Here is a 22583-nt window from a genome sequence, read left to right on the forward strand (position 1 = left end):
CATTTAGCAACAATCCCATCTAAAACGATCTGCTGAGATGCCCATAATTTTTTTAAATTATTGAGTGCCTGGAATGTATAACCCTGATACTGGATGGCTTTTTGGTGGGTAACTGGCTGCCCAGGCTGGCTTTGAACCACAATCCTCAGATCTCAGCCTCCTGAGTAGCTGGGATTACAAAAGTGAGTTACTGAACCTGATAGGAGCCATTTTTTAAGGGTGCAAAGCACTCTGGATCTTCAGGAGTTTGGACATGTGCTAAATGTGCTCTTTAATTAATTAATTAAATTTTGTGTCTGTCCTGGGACTTTCTTTCTTTTTTTTTTTTGGGTCCTGTTGTGGGGCCTGAACTCTGGCCCTGGGCACAGTCCCTCAGTTCTTCAGCTCAAGGCTAGCGCTCTACCACTTGAGCCACAGGGCCACTTCTGGCTTTTTTCTTTTTGCTTATGTGGTGCTGAGGAATCGAACCCAGGGCCTCAGGCATGCAAGGCAAGCGCTCTACCACTGAGCCACCTTCCCAGCCCCTTGTCCTGGGACTTTTTAACTGGTGCGTCCATAAGCTTGCTCCCTGCCCCCCCCAAGCCTAATGCTACACCCTTTGAGCAACAGGCCCAGTTCTGGCCTTTTGGTGGTTAATTCCTGTCTGGCTTTGAACCTTGATCCTCAGATCTCAGCCTCCTGAGTAGCTAGGATTACAGGCGTGAACCACCCATGCGAGGCTAACAAACTCTTCTTGCCTGTGAATAGCATACTAAGTGTGCTGGAAGGCGAGATAGCAGGCCTGGGACGAAGTAGCTATTAGCATTGGGCAACACGGTTAGTTCCTCTTGGACATAGTTTACGCTGTAAAATTAGAGGAATGTCCCTTCTAGATGGAAAATTCTTTGATTCTAAGCATTCTACATCATTTGTTTTTGAAAAAAAAAATAAAGTTTCAGGTACCAGTTTGCATCTTTCTTTTGGATCTTTTTTTGTTCTTCTCCATTTTTGCAATCCTGTTTTGACATTTGAGTGCACATGATGTCCGTGAGTCGAAGTCATCCCTAGTTCATAGGTGGAAGGGGAAAAATAGGGGTTTACCCAGTCTTTTCTAGCATTAGCTGTTTGAGCTGGTGTTTCCAACACAGACACCTTATGTCTGTGCACCAACTATGTGCCAGACTCATAGAGGTATTTCATGAGTGATGCCCAGGGCCTACCTCCAGAGCAGCAGCTGCCTTCATTTGGAGGAGTCCAGGCCCATGGGAGGCACTCAGTAAATGTGTGCTGAGCAGGAAGGAATCACTGAGGTTCTGGTGGAAGAGAAACCTGCAAGAGGTCCACATGGACTCACAGAGGGGACATTCTGCACCACTTCAAACTTAAAAAACCTTTCCTCACATAAGGGTAAATAATCTCTGCCCAACTCATCTCTTCTCAGAGCTCTTCACACCATGAGTTGAGCTTGAGGAGTGCAGCTCAGCTGCTTCCTCTGTTTACTATAATTTGAAAGCTTAGAGGGAGGCTGAGTGTCTATTCAAGGACCCCAAATGAAGAGATGTCAGGCTGTCTGGAGTTTCTTAGGCAGGAAAAAGACCAACACTAGGCAAGCAAACATTGTGTTGCTAAGACAGTAGAGGAACATCGAACACTCTCTCAAGACTTGTTGTGCTTGGCAGCATGTTCCGTGTGGACCTGGCCTGGAGGAGGATGCCAACATGTGTGTGTGTGTGTGTGTGTGTGTGTGTGTGTGTGTGTGTGTGTGTGGGTGGGTGGGTACAAAGTCCCATTGCTGTCTTGGCCCAGCCAACTGCTCTGATTCCCAAGGGGACAAGAGTAAGCTGAGCCTCCTCTTCCCCTTTCCCTACACAGCCAGACTCCAGCTCACCTCACTAGGGGCTTCTCAGGTTCAATGAACACTTCTAGAAGGCCTTGCCACCCACAGAAGAAGAGCTGTTGGGTGCCACTGTGAGTCCTTTGATCATGAACTCACAGCCCCATAGATTCATCATCAGAGAGAACTTGGGTCTGAGCCAGCCAGGACACTCTCCCACATTCGGGGGCTCAGTACTGAAGGCCTATTTTGCCTCTACTTCTCACTACTGCTTGGTGCAAACCTTGCTCAGGACCCTTGGTTCTTGATTTTCCAGCCAAGCAAAGCATTAATGCCAGTTCACTTTCTCTTAGGATTCTGCCCCAGCATCCAAAAAGGATCTTAAAACACACACACGAACTCACGAACACTCCCCCCCCCCCACACACACACTGTGTCTGATAGAGAAGCCTGTGTCAGTAGTCCTGGCTCAGGACCTCTCACATCTTTTCTTCTCCCCTCCTCCCCCAATGTGTCCTTCTCTAAGAAGGCAGTAGTATGGTGGGAAAGCTTGGGGCCAAACAAATATGGGAACAAAAGACTGGTACAGATTTTGACAGTGCAAAGAACAACATAAAATCTCTCGGAACTCTTTGCCCTTGCTCCCCCGGGTCTGTAGTCACAAAGCTTTATTGTTATTGGTAAAACAATTGGACTAGCTGTGAAAACACTCCTTCTCTAAAATAGTTAAAAGTAGAATGGGGAAAAAATGTTGAAATAGATGGGGGGGGGGGAAGCTAAATTAAATTAAAAAGAACAGTGCTCCAAGTGCAAGAAATGGACAAGTGGCTTGGAAATTCGGTTTTCTAGACCAGAGAAGAGAGGGCTGGTGAGAAACCCAGAGCCTGGAGCTAACGAAGGGCTGGGCCCCAACCCAGTGGCTTTTTCCCATCATTGCGCTCTGCTTTCCCTCCTCTCAGGGGAGCCTTTGTGCTTAAGGCAAGTGATATCACGCTGTGTGTAACCTGCTCATTGGTAAATGATGTCACAGGCTAGTGACAGGCCCAGCGGATCAATGGAGCCCATTTCCGGGGAGATGACACCTTTTGCAAGTCCCGGGGGGAAGGGGGCAGGTGGTTCGTCAGAAGCAGCTCTGGCTTGAAGGCTTTCACGTTGGTCCCCTCTCCATTCTCTTTTCTTCCTGGGCCCCTGGGCCTTAACAGCCTGGTCATAAACTACTTTTCCTGGAAGCGATCTGGGGCTAGCAGCGGTAGGGGGACATAAAGGTGGCAAAGGAAAGCCAGGATGGGGCCGCGCTGGGGTTCACCTTCCCCGCGCTTCCTCCCTCGGAAGCCGGCCCGAGGCCAGCCCGGTGCAGCGCCTAGGCCGCGCGCCGGGCTCCGGGTCTCGGGTACGGGCGCCCGGGCCCGCCCCCTGCCGCTCCAGCCCGGCTGCAGCCCCCTCGCCGCCGCCCGGAGCCCCTCCCCCCGGCCCGGAGCCCCTCCCCTCCCGCCTCCTCCCTTCCCCTCCCCTCCCCTCCCTTCCCCGCCTGCCTGCGGGGCCCGGCCTCCGCCTCCTGCGCGCACCGCCGCGGCCAGCGCCGAGCCCCCCGGAGCCCGAGCGAGCGTGGCCCCGGGGCGCCGACGGCCCCTCCCCGGCGCGCTGACAGCAGGCTCGGGCCCCCGCCCCGTGCCCTCGCCGGCGGGACACACCCCCGGCCTCCCCGGCTCCTCCAGTTCCCGCCGGACCCACCGGGCGGCGGAGAGCGCGGGAGGGCGAGCGGGCGCGCGGCGGCGGCGGCGCGGGAGCGAGGGAAGGAAGGGAAGGGGCGCGCGGCAGGCCCGCGGGAGCCGCCCGGGCGCACGGAGCCCGCGTGCCCTCGGGGACAGCCGCCTGCCCCGGAGCCCGACCGTGTGCTCCGGGAACCGGGACTGCGCGCGGCGCGCTGGGCCGGGGTGGCCGCCGGGACCCGGGCAGCGGGAGCCGGAGCCCGAGCCGGGTGGGGATGAGAAGGTGACGCCGCCGGGAGGCGCCACTCGCTTTGTCGGCAAGATGCTGGCCTACTGCGTGCAGGAGGCCACCGTGGTGGACGTGGAGAAGCGGAGGAACCCCTCGAAGCACTACGTGAGTACCGATCCCCGACCCCCGCCGGGGCCGCGCCCCGCCCGCCTGCTGGCGCCCCGGGCCCGAGTCCTCCGGTCCGCCCTTCCCGGGGCGGCGATCTCCAGGGAAGCCTTTTCTGCCCGGCCTCCACTCCCCTCTCCCCGGCTTCTTTTTTTGGCATTGGAATTGGCAAGTGGTTGCCTGCCCCTGTCTGTGATGACGACGGTGAAGTCATGTGTCCGCCGGGGCTTCGGGTAGGTGGTTGGCTCGGGACGCCCCGTCGGGACCGGGCATTTTCCCCCTCGCTCCCCGGGGCGCCCCCTGCCCGGGGCCGGCTTCCACCGAGCATCTTCCCGGCGCTCCCGGGATGCTTTCGGAGGCTCCCCCCCCCCTCCGTCCTCCTCCGCCCCCCGGGGACGAGCCTCGCGCCCAGCCTGCCTCCCACATCTGCCCGCTCAGACCCAGAGGGTCTGGGAGGCCGAAGGAAGCGCGGCGCCCCCAGCCCTCTCCACCCTCCGCGTCCAGCTTTGATTTCCTCCTTAAAGCTATTGTGTCCCGCGGTGTGAGGGGAATTGTGGCTTTTCCTTTTATCCCTCCCCTGGACGTGACCCTTAGCCGGGGTCATTTCCTCTGAAGTGATGCTCCATCTCCAAACACCAGCAGGCAAATGTTAGTGTGGTCTCTGGGGAGCTGGCGGCGCGCCCCTCCCCCTGCTGTCCCCCAAATGAATGAGAAGAGGCTAAGGTTGACGTGGCCGGGCTCCAAGGTCTGTGACAGGCTCTCTTTCATCTCAGCCCGGTCTGTCTTCCCATCCTTCACACCTTAGGAAGTAAACAGTGTCCTTGCTGCCCCCAGGATGGCTCCTGGACTTGAGATAGACAACACCAACAGCCGGATTTCCAAAGCACTGAGGATGTGGGGACAGTAGAGCTGCGTCTGATTTGTAAATTAGGCATTTAAAGGAGCATTTAGAATACCCAAAGCATTAATTTTAACAATTAAAGCAGGCTGTTGGTTGCTGCCCTAGATTGCACATTGGTCTCTGAAGTGCCTTTTATTTCCTTGTTGGAAGGAGAGGCTGGGGTTTGTGGTACTATGAGCCTCAGGCTGCTTTTCTGCCTGGATCACAGCACCTCTGAAGGTGTGTGTGGGGTGGGGGGTGAGGAGAGGGAGTTTTTACTATCCTGTAGCCTGTGGGGCTGGGCTCAGGTTGGGGAGGAGAATGATCTGGCAGAGAGGTCTGTGTGGGATGTTCCCTGATACAAGGAGTTAGTTCAGTCATCTACTTCTGCACATGTCCTCCCAAGAAAACTCTTTTTAGGACCAAGGACGTGGCTCAGTAGTAGAGCATTTGCCTAGCATATCTGAGGTTCTGGGTTCCACCCACAGCACAGAGAGGGGAGGGGAAGGAAAAAGAGAAAAAAAGAGAGACAGAGTCAGAGAGAGAGAGAGAGAGAGAGAGAGAGAGAGAGAGAGAGAGAGAGAGAGAGAGAGAGAGAGAGAAAGCAAGCAGGAGAGAGACACATAGTAACTTTTGGAAAGCTTGGATAACTAGGTGATGGTCACTTTGTTCCTATTTTCACATCTCAGACCTTAGTATCCAGCTCACCTTTCTACCTCCTGTCTTAAACATCGCAGACCCAGATTTTTAAGGGTTCTCTTTCCTAATCCTGGGTTGAAGTTGGTACTGCTTTCAACAGATGGCACTCTTTGCTCTTGAGACCCAGTCAGGTGCTTTTCTAGTTCCAGATTTTAGATGAAACATCAGCTTTTAGTTCTGACCAACCATGTACACGACAAGCTGCCAATGCATCGAGAATATTACTAGGAAGACCAGAGTGGAAGCTGCTTGGGCAGTTCTGGCTGGGGACTTGGAAGCTAGCTTGTCTTGTTCAAAGACGGCTCAGCCACTAACTGGCTGTATGTCCTTGAACATGCTCTTTAAACTTCTGTGGGCTTCAGGTTCTTTGTTTTTAAAGCGAAGGTCACAATCATCTGTACTTCATAGGGTTGTCAGGAGAATTACATGATATCATCCACATGAAGCACTTAGCCCTGAGCACATACCAAGCACTCATTAAATAGTAGCTGACTGTTGGTGAGACTCTGACTAAGAAAGTATTTTTGAAAAGCAGCTATTAATGGTTTGGCAGAAAGGAAGAAAGAGTTGGCGATTTAGGATTAATAGTAATGTACACTATGTGGAAACACAAAAGAAGTTCTGTCCGGTTCCCTTGAAATAATCCATTTCCTCCCTTTTTACAGACACAGGGTTTCCTGGGACATCTCCGCTTCCTATATAAGAATGTATGACATGATGCTTGGGGCAGGGGTGATGTCACTGAGCAGATGGAGCCGTGCAGAGCTCTGCACTGAGGTTCTGGAAAACAATGAAAGGAGAAAGTATATGTTGTGGAATTGTAGAGTTGGCAGGGACCTGAGCACTCATCTGGTTTACCCTCTCTCTCTCTCTCTTTCTTTGTTTCTTCCTTCCTTCCTTCTTTCCTTTCTTTCTTTCTTTCTTTCTTTCTTTCTTTCTTTCTTTCTTTCTTTCTTTCTTTCTTTCTTTCTTTCTTTCTTTCTTTCTTTCTTTCTTTCTTTCTTTCTTTCCTTCTTCCATTCTTTCTTTCTTTCTTCCATTCTTTCATTCCAGGTGCCAGCGCTAGGTTTTGAACTCAGGGCCTGGATGCTGTCCCTTTGCTTTTTTTGTTCAAGGCTAGTGCACTTGAGCCACATCTCCATTTCTGGCTTTTTGATGGTTCATTGGAGATAAGTGTCTCACAGACTTTCCTACCCCAGCTGGCTGTGAACCAGGATCCTCAGATCTCAGCTTCCTGAGTAGCTAGGATTCTAGGTGTAAGCAACTAGCATTCTGCCTCAGCCCCGATTTCATAGATGAGGGAACCGAGAGCTAGCTACTGCCCTGGATCTGAAGCCTTTTCTTGTGTGGGTTTTGTTCATTTGAAGGTACCTAAGTCTAGTTGAGATCAACTAGGAAGACGAAGAGTGAGAGATTGCTATATAATTCCTAACACAGGGTAGCCAGTAACAGAAAGGGTCGTGTAAGAGAAAGGTTTGTGTTGGGCTGAGGCCTGATCCTCTCCCCTCTAGATTGTTGTACCACACCCATAGGCCAAGTGTCCTGGGTAAGACATTCGGTATGGTTAGTTGCCAGGACATGAAGCATGCTTCCTTCCAGCCTCCCCTTCACTTATGGTGAATGCTGAGCCTGTGGTTTGGTAAATTGCAGAGCAGAGAACTTTGATAGGATGTGCACATTAGCCGGAGCTTGCTGATTGAGAGAGGTCTAGAGCATAAGCAGGAGGAGCCATGTGGGCTTCAGGATGCTGGTAACAAAGGCAAAGGTTTGTTCAGGACATCCAGCAAAGGGCATGCACATCCCTGCTTGTCTCTGTGAGGAAAGGGAACTGGCTGTGGATCTGGGGCTTTGAGTCTGTTTATGAAAGGCAAGCAAGTAGCCCCCATCCTCCATTGTGTGCATATGCTGCCAGCCCTTGGCTTCCTTCCTCTCTGCCAGTCCTGTGTGGGGTGGGGCTGATGGGTGGGCAGTTACTGCTTCTCTCAGGCTCTCTGGAAGGGAGCTGAGCCATTCTCCTAGCTTTCATAAGCTGCGCCTAGGAGACTTTAGTTAAACTAAACTGATGCGGGCTTCAGACAAACTGCAGGTGCATCCATGGGAAAGTTTCCTGATAGGGATGTGAGTTTTGCATTATCTTTGCTCTTACAGGCCTGGGTAGGTAGGTGTGGGGGGTTGTTACAGTGTTGGGGAAAATCTCATTTATCTAAAGACCACAATACATTCTGTCTGTTTGCATTTGGGAGGTGTCATGCTTTCACAGTTGTTTCCTTTCCTGAGTGTTTATTTCAGACAAATACTAGTCATGAATGTTCTGATCCTCCACAGGACTCTTCAGGGAATGCAAATATAGCCAGTGCCTGCACTTCCCATCCATGGAGCCTTATGCTTCCCATGGATGGTCTTCTGGGGTTCCAACAGTGTGCCCCACTGTGGGGGAGTTTCTCTGGTTCTTTTTTACAGATGGGTTAACTGAGGCTTGCAGACGTTAGCCAGATTGCTTTGAGTCTCCCAGTAAGGGGCAGATCTTGGTAAATGCAGGTCATTTTGCCTCCAGCGGAGCGTAAAGAAGATGGGGCCCTTCTCTGGTGGGAAGGCCAGGCTCAGGCCTGGGTGGTAGTGAGAGAGTGATGCAGGCTGGCATTTGAGGGCTGCCTTGTAGGTGCATTTGGTCCACACTGTGGGGTGGGCAGGTTGCCGGGAGGCAGGAGGAACAGAGCAAATCCAGAATGGTGCCTGTCCCCATGATGGGTAGTGAATGAATGGTGGATGATGTAGAAACAATACTTCCTCAGAGATTCTGGGCTTGGTCCTAGATTCATTCATTTCTCTGCTCTTCATTTTTACCTTCTAAGCCCTGAGACGGTGACTCCCACTCCACAAGGGCCTCGTCTATCCTGGAAGGAGTGTTTTGAAGCAGATCTGGGATAGAATCTTCTCTTTGGCACGTTCTACCTGTGTAGCTGTGGCCACTTTGGGGTTGTTTTCTCTCTTACCTGTTACCTTACAGGGCTCTGGGAAGTTGGCCTGAAATGATTTGGGGGAAAGTTTCTGCCCTGGATCTGGTTGGGGCACTTGCCACATACTGGTATCTGGCTGCTGTTCTATCTAGAACCAACAGGCAAGGCTGAACACAAAGGGAGACAGAACCAACAGGCTGACAGAAAGGGGACCCAGCTGTTGGTTGTATGGTAGCACTTCGGCTATTTGCCCACCAGACCAGATAGTCACTGAGCAGCTGTTCAGACCTGGAAGGGCTCCTGCTGAACTTTGGGACTTAGTGATGGCTTCCTCCTAAGTTGAGAAGAAGGAAAGGATCATGGGCTGGGAGAGAGGAGGGAGCTCCAGGTAAGGGCCAAAGACGATCCTGATCTGAAAGTCAGTGCCACATGGGGGTTGGTGCTGCCTGCCCCCAGTCTGTGTGACACACACACACACACACACACACACACACACACACGAGTGTGCATACACACACACAGATGGGAACTGTTCTTTCTCAGGAGGGAAGTGATGAGGGCTGATTCACAGGGCTGATGAAGCTTCTTGCTCATGGAACAACCAACCACATCCTTCAAGACCGTTGGAACAGGGAGCTCAGCCAGCCATTTATCATGGTCCTTGTCAGAGCAGAGTGAGGGTTTTGGGGGGGAAGCAAATCAGGGTTGGAATCACTGTGTGTGGTGGAAAGGAAGGGAAGGAAAAAAATAATAAACCTATTTGATGTCAGAGAAGACTGGTCCTAGCTCCAGAAATATACGCACCAGCTGCTGCATTTTCCAGCGAGCTATTCCAGGGTCAGCCCAATCATCGGACATCGGGGCTGGGAGGTAGGGGACAAAGGGGAGGCTTCTGACTTCGGTGCACACAGCAGGTCCCTGGAAATTGCCTACTAATTTCCTCAGCCTGAGTCACTGACCACACTACCTCTTGGCCAGAAAAGGCTAACTGGCAACTCCACACTCTTTTGCCTCCCAGTTAAACAAAATCAAACCAATAATAGACTTACACCTAACGAGAGTCACACTTAACTCCTCTTGAGTTCTGAGAATCCAGGAAAGGGCTTGGGATGGGGACCCCAGGGACAGGAAGGACAAGGGGTGTGTGTGGGAAATGAGGTGGAAACTATGGCTTTGGAAGTAGGTTCTTAACAAGGGCCAGAGGTGCTCACTCTGCCATGACAATTGCCAAAAATAATGGAATTCCCAACAGGGTGGTCAGCATTTGATCAGGCAGCTCCCCAGCAAATGGCTTCCTGCCTGGCCAGGCTGCTGCTGCCTGTAGGGAGGGGAGCCAACTGTAGGTAGGCAGGTGAATGGAGAGGTCACTGGCCTGGGTGTTGAGGGCCACCCATGGAAAGCTCTCCTATCCCCAGATAACCTCTAGACAAGTCACCATAGCAGCAGCAGGGACTGAGCTCTGTTGTGTACACAGTGCTGAGCAGAGTCCAGCTATGACCTAGGTCACACACTGAGAGGGGAAAGAGCTAACGTAAGGATCTGATAGGACCAGGACCACAGAACATGCGCAGTGTGTTTCCTCTGAGCTCCCTAACACTCACATGACAGGTGGGTGTTTCATTCCCATTTCACCTATGTGGAAATAGAGACTCAGCGTTCCTGGACTGTCACTCACAGTAGTTCTGTGGTAGGTCTAAGAGTGTCAGGCTGGCCTATGACCCTCAAGCCTGTGAGTTGTCACTTTCTTCTCTATCAGAGCTAAGTCAAGGAGAAATAACCAGCAAGCTCTGGTGGCAGGCCATGTGGGGATGAGAGTAGGTGTGGGGATACCACGATGCTAGATAGGAGACCTGGTACCCTGGACTTGGAATCCTGTCTCTGTCACTTACTGTCACTAGCCCAAGAGAAGTGACTTTGTTTTTGTGTATATCAGTTTTCTCATCTATAAACAATAATAACAAAGCCAAGTGTAGTTCTTCATCCTGTACTCATAACTACTCTGGAGGCAGAGATTGCTCAAAACCAGTCTAGACAATATGTTTGCAAGACCTCATTTCAACCAATAAAAATCTGAGTGTAGGGGCTGGGAAGGTGGCTCAGTGGTAGAGTGCTTGCCTTGCATGCATGAGGCCCTGGGTTTGATTCCTCAGCACCATATAAGCAGAAAAAGCCGGAAGTGGGGCTGAGGCTCAAGTGGTAGAGTGCTAGTCTACAGCTGAAGAGCTCAGGGACAGCGCCCAGGCCGAGTTCAGGCCCCACGACCGACCAAAAAAAAAAAAATAATAAAAATCTGAGTGTGATGATGGTATGCTCCTGTCAGCTCAACTACTTGGGAAACATAAATAGGAGGATCATGGCTCAGGCTGGCCCAGGCAAAAAGACTATTTGAAAAATAATTAAAGCAGACAGGGCTTGGGGCATGGCTCAGGTATGTAGAGCATCTGCCTAACAAGTGCAAGCCTCTAGTTCAAAACCCAGTGTCACCACTGAAAAAGAAAGAAAGGAAAAAAAAAATGATGTGTCATAGTACATCCTTATACTCCCAGCTCTAGGGAGGCTAAAGCAGCAGGAGGGAGAATTTCAGGTCAGCTGGCACTACCTAGCAAGACTCTCCCAAATGAAAACAAACAAAATATTGGACATGTATGGGAAAAATAGGCCCTCACTCCTAAGGTGATGAAAATTGAGTTCAATGTAAAGAGTCTAGAACAGTACCTGGCACTGATGAATCACAAGGTAAGTATTTGCTGGACAGATGGACAAATGCCAGTGCTTTTGTGGGGTGGCGGGGGCAGTTGTCTATGAACAGAAGTTGTGGGGGTGGAGGCTGGCTGGAGAAAACTGATGGGCCTTGAGGAACAGTTTGGATTGGCTGGGAAAGAGTGGCATTGAGATGGGAAAACCAGGAGAGGGCATTCCTAAAAAGGGAAGGCCCAGGTTCTGGAAGAGGAACGGGCAAAGCAAGCCCAGGCAGAACCAGGGGAGAAGGGTGAGGAGAAAGGTCAAGGTAGGACCCTGAGGACTTTGGATAGCAATGAGGGAAGAGGGTGCTTCAGAGTTTACTGGGTAGATACCTCAGAACTTTCCTTCTTCTCTGAAGGGCTGGGGACAAAGGGAGTGGGTAGTTAGCATGGGTTCCTTTTGGTGGGCCAGTATTGGCTTCAGGGTTTCTTGCTGTCATGGCTGGAACAGAGGTAGATAAAAACTGGAGCCTTTTTGTTCTACTTTGGGGACTCTTGGCTAGATCCCAGCCCCTCCTGTTTATAGCTCTGTTCCTAGGGGTCAGGTGTCCTGTAAAAGTTGATTGTTTCATGTTCTTGAGCAGGCAGGCCATAAAGGAGAAGTGGGAGAGCCAGGACTGAGGCGAAAGCTGCTTTGGACGCACTAGTGGATGGCTCTGGCTGGCAGGCTGAGGCAGTGATATTTCTGTGGAATAATTCCTTTCCATACTGCCTAGCAACAGGAGAAAGACAGTGCCTGCTCCTATGGATAGCCCAGTAAACTTGATTGTCTAGGGAAAATTACACGATAAAAATAACAACTAGGGCTGGGAATGTGGCTTAGTGGTAGAGTGCTTGCCTAGCATGCATGAAGCCTTGAGTTCGATTCCTCAGTACCACATAAACAGAAAAAGCCAGAAGTGGCACTGTGGCTCAAGGGGTAGAGTACTAGCCTTGAGCAAAAAAGAAGCTCAAGGACAGTGCATAAGCCAAGGTTCAAGCCCAACGACTGGCAAGCAAAACAAAACAAATAACAACTAGCTAGACTTGCTTGCCATCCCAATACTTGGGAGGTGGAATTAGGAGGATCATAGACAATGGCTGGCCCTGGCAAAAGCACGAGACCCTATCTAAAAAACAAACTTGAAAGCAAAAGACTGGAATGTAGTTCAGCTGTTAGAGCACTGGTTAGGAGATCCTGAATTCAGTCCCTAATACTGCAAACAGACAAAAACAAACAACAACAAAAACTGAATAGTGAACATTTCAAAACATTTTCTTTGAGTGAAATGCTTTCCATGGGTATTTTCATGCATGCACTGTTAAGTTTCCTCCAGCAGTCATATTGTACAGGTGAGCAAGCACAAATCCAGAGTCCAAATGAATTGCAGCATCCACCATGCAGATAATCAGCTGAGTGAGAAACAGTGGGACTGTACTGATACAGGCCTGCAGGCTCCAAAGCCTGCCCTGTTCCCCCAGGGACTCTGCAGCTCCTTCGTGACATATTCCACACCTGGGGAGACGTACCTCCAAAGAGGTTCAAATTGTGCCATCTAGCTCGTGTTACCCCCCCCATTTGTTCATCTAGACAAGGGCCACTGCTTCTTTTTGATCTGCTGTGCAGAAGAGCACAGATGCGGAAGCGCTGAGTCCAGAAAAGGAAACTGGCACAGAGGACCTGTCACGGAAAGCACTCTTCCAGATCCCCAAGGAGTTTCTCAGCAAGGGCACATGCCTGGCCTCTCCTGGAATGGCTCTTCACTGGGGCTGACTTGAGCATATCTTAGGTCCTTAGTTAAAACAGAAGTAAGGACCTCCTGGAACAATACTTGGCTTCTTTCCAAAGCTGCCACTTTAGTGACTGGACAGAGATAGTCCCATGAAGCCCTTCTGTTACCTGAGGGAAGTGACATTCAGGGGCTGAGTTAGCAAAGAGGAAACAGCTGTGCTTTCTGCCCCCACCCCCTGCCCCCCCTGCTGCTTTCTCTGGCTCAGTGCTGTCATTTCCCCTTGGCTGGTGAGGAAGCCACCTTCCAACACCTGAACAGGGGCACACATGGATGGACACAGTGCCTTCCTCTGTGCCCCTCGGAGACACCCAGACTGTGTGTGACCTTCAGACTTGGCCTGGCAGAAACTGATCACTCTTACCAGATCTGACTAGAACTGCGGGCAGCAAGGGCTGGAGGTGTTGCCTAGGGCTGATGGTGAACTTGGCGGGGGCAGGGGGGTTGGGGTAGGTTTGCAGGTGGGATGAAGGCTTGAGAGGCTTCTGTGGCTGATCTTCACATTTGTCCCTCCCTGAGCAGTTCCTGGTAGAGAGCCTTTATTTTCTCATGGAATATGTCACTGGGTAACTGTTGAAGGAGGCCTTGACTTGGATTGCCTGATGTTACCTCTAGCATTGTGAAGCTACTATGTATTCTGTTCTGGGCACTGCTAGATCTCTGATTTATAATCTTTGGCCCTAACACATTCATGAGAGTTTCTTTTTTTAAATATATAATTTTATTGTAAAGATACTTACAGAGGAGTTACAGTTACATGAGTAAGGTAATGAGCACATTTCCTATCGAGCATTGTTACCCCTTCCTTTGTTTTTCCCCTACTATCCCTTCCCTCCCCAGGTCCGTAACTCCTCCCTCCCTGCCCCAAGTTGTAAAGTTTGTTTTCAACATAGTGTCTTGTATATCTTATTGCTACAATGGATCAACATGTATCCTTGTTTCAGGAAAGTTTCTTTTTTCTTTTTCTTTTCTTTCTTTTTTATTTCTTTTTTAATTTTTTGGGTGGTGGTAATGGGGTTTGAACTCAGGGCCTTACACTTGCTAGGCAGACATTCTACCAAGTGAGCCATTCCCCCCCCCCCCGCCTCCCCCCCCCCCATCATTGTCCACACAGAGCCTTGCATTTTTGCCTGGTACTACCCCTTAGACCACTGTTACCACTACCACTGTCCTACTGTCACTTCTTACTTGGCTGGTATTAACAGATGTGAGAGAAACCAGCTTTTTAATTGAGAAAGGGGCTAATTTTTTGCCTGTGCTGGCCTCGATTCTCTATCTTCTCAATCTCCTTCTCCTGAATAGCTGGGATTATAGACCTGAGCTACCACACTGGGCCTGAAAGTTGTATGTTTAACCCTATTTGACTTGGAGGCTGTGGTTAAGAAAGCTTAAGTCATTAGTAAAGCACACACTGAGTTATATTTGCCCCTCCCCTCAGCTGGTGCCCATTCCCTCACTCTCACCATCTCTGTACCTCACATGCTTGGCTCTTGTCCTAGGCTGCCCCAGGGTCACGGTGAACTTCTGCCACCTGTCATTTCGTGGAACAGGGCTCCTACCTAGGGCTCCAAGTGTACAGGGTTTGTCCCTGCACAGGGTTTGAAGTGGCTGCTTTGTAAGCTTTCATGGTAGGCCCAGCTCTGACCCAGCTTTATTATGTTTCCTGGTGGCTCAGGCCCAACAAGCTATTTTAAGGGAACTGCCTGTGTGGGAGAATTTCTGTGTGACAGCAGAGGAGGAGGCCTTGCTGCCTGGCATGGTACTGGCATGGTGTTGGCACAGGGCTGGCAGTGAGGCTCCCACAGGGAAACTCTTTTCCTGAGGTCTGCCTCCTGGGCTGGGATTAATGAAGCGAGCCCTCTGCCTGGCCCTGGGAAGTTCTTGTTGATGAAGGACGGGGCTCACAAAGGTAGTTGCCTAGAGTTTTCTGCTGGTCTACAGTTCAGTGGGCTGGCGAACCAATCCTTCTCTTGCAGAGTTACATATGTCATAGAACTATGGCCGAGCTTGGCCTTCAAGCCTGGATTCATTATTTACTTTAGTCATCGCTCATTGGCAACCTGAGAAAAACAGCTTCATTTTTCCCATGGTTTCTGAATGTGGCAGCTCCCAGGCTGGAGAGATGGTAGAGTCCAGTTAGACAGAGTTATATAGTGTACTCCTTGTATAGTATCTTATTATTATTATTTTTTGGTCCATTGTGGGGCCTGAAACCTAGGCCTGAGCACTGTCCCTCAGCAATTCAGCTCAAGGCTAGCACTCTACCACTTGAGCCACAGCACTACTTCCAGCCTTTTCTGCTTATGTGGTGCTGAGGAATCGAACCTAGGGCCTCATGCATCTGAAGCAAGCGTTCTACCACTGAGCCACCTTCCCAGCCCCCGCCCCACATCCATTTTTGATAGGCCTGAGGCTCAGAGAGGGGCTCAGACAGAAAGTAGAAGGAGTCAGGCTTTGAACCCAGATCTCTGCAGCAGTAATTCCGCAGCCTGGGACTTTGTTTCCATTGTGCTCCTGTAGAGATTTGATGACATGCCACTGCCCCTCCCTGGAAGTGGGGACTGCTGGGTGAATGGCCTCATTTCTCCTCCTGCTCATTTGGGAAGCATCCGAAAATGTCGTGTGGCCTCTCCTGCCCCTCTGCTGGCCGCTGCTGTTCCATGTCCCCACGCGTGTCTCTGGTTGAGATCACTGCCCTGCCCCTATGAGGAGCAGAGTGGACAGCGTGTCTCATACACAGCCCAGGGTCTGTTTTTTGTTTTTTTGCCAGTCCCGAGGCTTGAACTGTGGGGCCTGGGCACTGAACTTGAGCTTCTTTTGCTCAAAGCTAGCACTTTACAGCTTGAGCCACAGGGCCATTTCTGGCTTTTTCTGTTTATGTGGTACTGAGGAATTGAACCCAGGGCTTCACGCATGCTAGGCAAGCACTCTACCACTAAGCCACATTCCTAGGCCAGTCTGATTGTTTTAGAGATAGGTATCTTTTCTGACAGCTTTCTAGGAGGCTGGGCCTATGGGAGTAGGCTCATCACCTGAGTCCCATGCAAGACTTCCAGGGTCTGGATGACCCCCCCCACCCCAACCTCCTCTGAGCCGCTTCATTAACACATGATACAGTTGCAGCTGGTGGCTGGGATAAGATAAACCTGAGAATGGACCCATGGCAAGCTCTGGCCTCATTGGAGATTCAAACTCTTATGCCCTTGAACTCTTGTCCAGGACCACTGGACAAGAGTTATTAAGGTAGTGTGGTGTACAGAGGGGTCACAGTCAGGTAATGAGTATTTCTTTTGTTCTTTCTTGTTTTTTTTTGTTTTTTTTTTTTGCTTATGTGGTGCTGAGGAATCGAACCCAGGGCCTCATGCATGCAAGGCAAGCGCTCTACCACTGAGCCAACTTCCCAGCCCATCTTGTTTTTTTTTTTTGACAGTATCACCCCTTGCTTTGTTTTTCCCCCGTTTCTTCCCCCTCCTATCTCTGCCCACAAGTTACATAGGTCATTTTCCACAGTGTGTGCTGAACAGCATGATTGTATTTGTTTACCCTTTCTTTTTGGGCAACCTCCCCCCCCCTTCCCCAAAGAACCAGGGCTGCTGTTGAAGGCCAAGCCTTTTGGAGGATCTCACTGCGGGGGGTGGGGGGGAGAGGGGCTCCACGCCCTTTCCTCGTGAATGACAAATGGCTCAGCACTGTAGTTAGAAGCTGGACACAGCCGGGCACTGGTGGCTCACACCTGTAATCCTAGCTCCTCAGGAAGCTGAGATCTGAGGATTGTGGTTCAAAGCCAGTCCAGGCAAGAAAGTCTGTGAGACTCTAACCTCCAACAAACCACTAGAAAACCAGAAGTGGCGTTATAGCTTGAGTTGAAGAGCTGAGGGACAGTGTTCAGGCCCCAGAGTTCAATCGACCAAAAAAAAAAAAAAAGAAGCAGGAGGCAGTAGAACCTGCCAGAACTTTCAGCCTGGTACTTGTTCAGGCCGTACCAGGCTATGAAAACTGAAATGAACCCCCAGAAAGAGAAGTTGGGAGCAGCTGTTAGAAGCTGAGGGCAAGAGTATAGGACAGGGCATTGCTGGTCCCTGCCACCTAGGCTTAGGCTCTGGAGCCGATCCACAGCCCTATCTCTTACTTGCTGTTTCTCTGGGTCTAGTTTTGTTGTTGTTGTTGTTTGTTTTTTGTTACCTCCAGGGGGTTTGGTTTTCTAATCTGCAAAATGCAAATAACAATAGTAATAATCACATGGTTGTGGCTCAGTGGAGAGCTAGCATACAGTAGCTGTTCAATAAATGGCAGCTATTGTTACCACGGTCCTTATCTTATCCTTCCAGAAGCTTTCCTGCACTGTCTATGAATTCCTTTAATATTTATTGCCTTACCTCTCATTTAACACTAACAATGGTTTTAGGTCTCAACTTTTGGCCAGCATCTATTTACTCATATTCATTCAGGCATCCAATATTTAAATATTTACCAAGTGGACATAGAAGGGACACAGAGGGCAGATGAGGCCCCCTGCCTTTCGGAATTTAAAAGAGAAACTGTACAAACAAGACAGGTGAACTAGGTCATGTGTTAGATAAGGGATTAAACATTGTACAGAAAACCATAGCAGGGGAGTTGCCATGCTGGTTCACAGAGGGAGGCCACGGACAGCAGCCTGCCTGAGTAAGACTTGAAGGGAAAAGGAAGTGAAGTGTGTGGTTTTGATGGTAGCAATGGCAAGTGCTAAGGCCCTGAAGTAGGACCACAGTTGACCTTCCTTGGGAATAGCACTGAGGCTGGTGAAGGGTTGAGGCGGGAACCGTAAGCAGAGGGAGGCCAGACTGAGCCTCAAATCCTACCTATCCTTGAGCAGTGTGCTCTGCCCTGCAATGGAGCCTCTTGATGAGTTTTGTTTGTTTGTTGCCGCTCCTGGGGCTTGAATGTGGGGCCTGGGCTCTGTTTCTGAGCTTCTCTGTGCTCAAGGCTAGTATTCTATCACTTGAGTCACAGCACCACTTTTGCCCTTTTCTGTGTATCTGGTACTAAGAAGTCAAACCCAGGGCTTCATGCATGCTAGACAAGCACTCTACCACTAAGCCACATTCCTAGCTCTCCTCATGACAGACTTGAAGGCTGAAATTGGCCAAAATACTGCTAGAGAATTGCAGTGGTGATTTTTGGGGGCCTCTGACCCCAGTCCTCTAGCAGGGTCCTCTGAGGAAATGCAAGCCCTGCCATGGGTTGGAAGTCAAGGGCCCCAAAGGCAGTATGCATACTCAGGAGATTTCGTGGCTAGATATTAGTCTTGCACCTACTATGTGCAAGCTGAGAGATGGAGGCCAGCCACCAGACCACACCTCAGTCTTGCATTTTTCACCCTCCCCCCTACCTGTCTTGCAGGATTGCTCTGGATCATGGAGGCTCTTGAGGAAGGGTGATAAATGCATGAATTAAAGCTTCATCTTGGGGCTGGGGATGTGGCTTAGAGTGCTTGCCTAGCATGCATGAAGCCCTGGTGTTCCATTCCTCAGTACCACATAAACAAAAAAAGCTAGAAGTGGCGCTGTGGCTCAAGTGGTAGAACACTACCCTTGAGCAAAAGAACCTCAAGGTCAGTGCCCAGGTGCTGAGTTCAAGCCCCGGGACTGGCCAGAAAAAGCTTCATCATGCTAAAACCACCTTCCTTCCTCCTACCCCTCTTCTATTTTCACCAAGCCTTCTAACGTGCAGTTGTCGAAGTTGGTTGTTTGAAACTCAAAAACGTGTTCCTCTCGCTGTAATATGGTAAGTGGTGTTGAGGATTTTACGTCAGCCTATCAAAACATCTCTCTTCCTGGGAGTGAATAGAATTATATCGTCAGAATCAAGTGTCTCCACTTGGCCTAGAGTGTGGGATAACCTGGGAACCTCCATGCTCTATGTAATGCCCAGTGAGAAGGAAACCCAAGGCTAGGTAAGAACTACTTAGGATCAGAACTGTCACAAAGGCACCAATGAGCTGGCCACTCTGCCAAGGACACTACTATGTGATCTGTGAGAAAGACACTCAGGGTCATTGCTGTGCTGAGGGGTCAAAGTGCACACAGGGATTCGTTTACCAATGGCCACCAGACAGGAAGAGGAGAGCTGGGGCTCAGAACCAGGCAGGGGGTGTCCAAAGCCCTTAGGGAAAACTCTTGCTGGCTGCCCTTCCAGGAGATGTTGCCAGCTCGCCTTGTGCAGCCCAGGTTGGCTGTCTGCAGGCCTCCTGTGCTGGGCACTGGGCATGGATCGATCCGTGTCTTCCAGTTGGGAGGGTCTATTAATTAATGAGTGAGGGGACAAAAGCCACAGGAGGCAAGCATGAGCTGGCCCACTTTCTTCTCCAGACAGGAAAAACCATTTGTTCTGGAACTGGACACCGCAGGGGTGGGTTTGCTGCAGGAAGTTGACTTCCTGGGCCATTTGTAACTCTGGCTTGTGGTGCTGGGGGGTGGGAGCTGGCTGGGGGAGGGTGAACACTGTTGGTGGAGACTAGATTACTGTGTCTAGCAAGATGGTTTTAACACCTAGACTCTCAGGGCAGCTCAGCAGGTGGCTGAATCCTCACTTTAGCTGAAACAGTCTCTCCTCCCCCCTTGCCCTGCCCAGTTTATTGTTGGAATGGGATGGGTTCCAACATGTCCTTCCCTGGGACCCCAAAATAAACAGCAGCTGTTGTTGGCTCTGTCTTCTGTGGCTGCCAGTCAGTCTGTCAACAGCCTCAGGCTCTTTGCTTGGACTTCTCCACTTTGGGTTCAGTGACATTGGGCAAGGGCCCTTTGGCTTTGCCCTATGGAGCCTGTCTTGCTGGCCAGGTGGACTGTCCTCACCTGCCTTCTCCTAGGCTCTGTGGCCATGCACTGGCCCAGCCCCCATCCTGTCTTGTTCTGTTTGGAGTGACACAGGCATGGGTGGTACTTGCAAACCTGGGGTTCAGAATCCCTCTTTTTTTTTTTTTTTTTTTTGCCGGTCGTGGGGTCTGAACTCTGGGCCTGGGCGCTGTCCCTCAGCTCTTCAGCTCAAGGCTAGCGCTCTACCACTGGAGCCACAGCGCCACTTCCAGCTTTTTTCTTTTTGCTTATGTGGTGCTGAGGAATCGAACCCAGGGTCTCAGGTATGCAAGACAAGCGCTCTACCACTGAGCCACCTTCCCAGCCCCCAGAATCCCTCTTAAGTTTAGCTTTAGGCTTTGCCACTTACTTAGAGGTGGGCTTGGGCCAGGTAGGTTAACTCTGAGCCTCAGTTTCCCTCTCTGTAAAAGCAGCCAATGATATTTCAGTTACAGGGTATGGTAAGGAAGCTGTGGAGCCAGTGAGCTCAGTCCCTGACCATTTGACTTGTAATCCAGCTTTGCCACACTGGAAAGTGGGATATGATGACCCCTGACCCCTCCCGCACCCTGCTGGTAGTGAACAGTAAATGAACTGATGTGGGTAGAACACTCAATCCTGGAGTGAGGGCTCAGAGCATGGAACCACTCGTGTTCCTGCCTGTGGATTTAGACAGAGCATCACCCCACAGAATCATTTTCATGCTTAGAGCCAAGCACTGATGGGATTACGGTTCTCCTAACCTGATTTGGATCTGGGCTGCTCAGCTAATTTGCTTGGCTTCGGTTCCACCCTGTGGTCAGAACTTCTACTAAGGGGCCAGGGGCCATGGGGGAACGGCTTGGGAAGCAGGGTGGAGGCCTGGGAAGGGAGAGGTGGGAGCTCTCTCCTCACTCAGCAGAGGCTCTGCTTGGAGAAAAAAAAATGGAAAGAAATGGTGTGTGAGGCTGTGGACTCTACCTGCGGCTGGCTGAGCAGTGCCTGTGGGATCTTCACAGCATTGATGTGGCTCTCCGGGGTCACAGCTGTGAGCCAGCATCTTCCTGGCACCCTACTCTGGGAAACTTGCTATCTTTGGCTTTCCTTTCCTTATTGGAAAGATTCTACTTGGAACCTCCATTAAGGCATCCAAATGGAAAAGTCTTAATAAAAAGAAGAAAAACTGCATTTGTCCCTAATTGTGATTGGCAGCCAGGTGCTGCTGTGGGCACTCCAGACCCGTAATAAAGAAACCCTACGTCAAGACCCAGAATTTACACTCTTCCCCAGAAGCCTGGACCTTTAAGAGATGTATTGGTCAGTTTTGTTTTGTTCTGGTTTTTTTTTTTTGTCAGTCGTGGGGCTTGAACTCTGGGCTTGGGCAGAGTCCCTGTGCTCTTTAGCTCAAGGCAAGTGCTCTACCGCTTGAGCCATAGCATCACTTCCGGTTTTCTAGTGGTTTATTGGAGATAAGAGTCTCACGAACTTACCTGCCTGGGCTGGCTTTGAACTGTGATCCTCAAGTCTCAGCCTCCTGAGTAGCTAGGATTACAGGCGTGAGCCACTGGTGTCCAGCTTGGTCAGTTCTTTATTTGTGTGGATACTGGGGCTTGAACTCAGGGCCTGGGCACTGTCCCTGAGCTTGTTTTGCTCAAAGCTGATGCTCTACTACTTGAGCCACAGCTCCACTTCTGGCTTTTTGGTGGTTGATAAGAATCTCACACATTTTCCCAGTTAGGCTGGTTTCACACCTCGATCCTTAGATTTCAGCCTTCTGAATAATTAGAATTATAGGCATGAACCACCAACATCTGGCCTCTGTCAGTTCTTACCTAAGGAGAGAGGCAGCATTGGGGAGATGCAACTTTTTGATAGACAAGTGAAGGGAATGAGGCTGCACCCTAGAGAGGAACGGAACAAAGGCAGCTCCAGATTGCCTACATTCACATTTCCACCTTACCATTTCCTGGATTAAAGATGAGGAAGATGAGTCTGGAGCCAGTGCCACCGTCAGCCCAGGACCTCTGGGGCTTGGTGAATATATATTTCTTTTTTTTTTTTTTTTTTGTCGGTTGTGGGGCTTGAACTCTGGGCCTGGGCGCTGTCCCTCAGCATTTCAGCTCAAGGCGAGCGCTCTACCACTTGAGCTACAGCACCACTTCCAGTTTTCTGGTGGTTTATTGGAGATAGGAGTCTCATGGTCTCTCCTGCCCGGGCTGGCTTTGAACCGCGATCCTCAGATCTCAGCCTCCTGAGTAGCTAGGATTACAGGCGTGAGCCACCAGCGTCCGGCGTGAATATATATTTCTATCCCCTCTAGAGGGCCGTATGGTGTGTCAGTGACAGAAGCATCGTAGATGAGCCCCTAGCATGTTCTAGAAGGGGGGTGCTGGTGGTGATACAAATACTTGGAGGCGTGGCTCAAGTAGCTAACAGCAGGTCCTTAGCAAGAGCCAGGCCCTGAGTTCAAATCCCATATTGCAACCACCACCACAAAAGAAAAAACTGGAAAACAAACAAAAGCAATAACAAACCCCCACCCCATTCAGACTGGCAGGTGAGCCAGTACTGACTCTTTCAGCTGGCGTGGCACATGCCAGTCACTTAACCGCTTAACCTTTCCAGCTGGTGACTGGGAAAACACCTTCCCTGGAGGGTTGTTGGGAGGGCAGGAGGAACACAGGGAACCTCCCCTTGCTGGTGGCCATTCAGCTGACAGCCACGGCTTGGTGAGGCGACCAGGAGGATGGCTGAGGGCTCTCCCTGTGAATCCCTCTCTTTGACCTGGAGAGTTCAGTGATGCTCACTC

At 50.6% G+C, this 22583-nt stretch overlaps 1 protein-coding gene across 1 annotated transcript in view; it reads left to right on the top strand.

The window, feature by feature from the left end:
• Positions 1–3807: 3807 nt before the first annotated feature.
• Positions 3808–22583, top strand: part of Sh3pxd2a (SH3 and PX domains 2A) — a 192728-nt gene continuing 173952 nt past the window's right edge. Inside the window, exon 1 of the mRNA XM_042689196.1 lies at positions 3808–3916. Within this exon, the coding sequence (XP_042545130.1) occupies positions 3845–3916 (72 nt within the window). The 5' untranslated portion in view covers positions 3808–3844. The remainder of the gene's footprint in view (positions 3917–22583) is intronic.

The sequence above is a fragment of the Dipodomys spectabilis genome, unplaced genomic scaffold (assembly GCF_019054845.1).
Source record: "Dipodomys spectabilis isolate Male_0828 unplaced genomic scaffold, ASM1905484v1 ptg000125l, whole genome shotgun sequence".
Classification (NCBI taxonomy): domain Eukaryota; kingdom Metazoa; phylum Chordata; class Mammalia; order Rodentia; family Heteromyidae; genus Dipodomys; species Dipodomys spectabilis.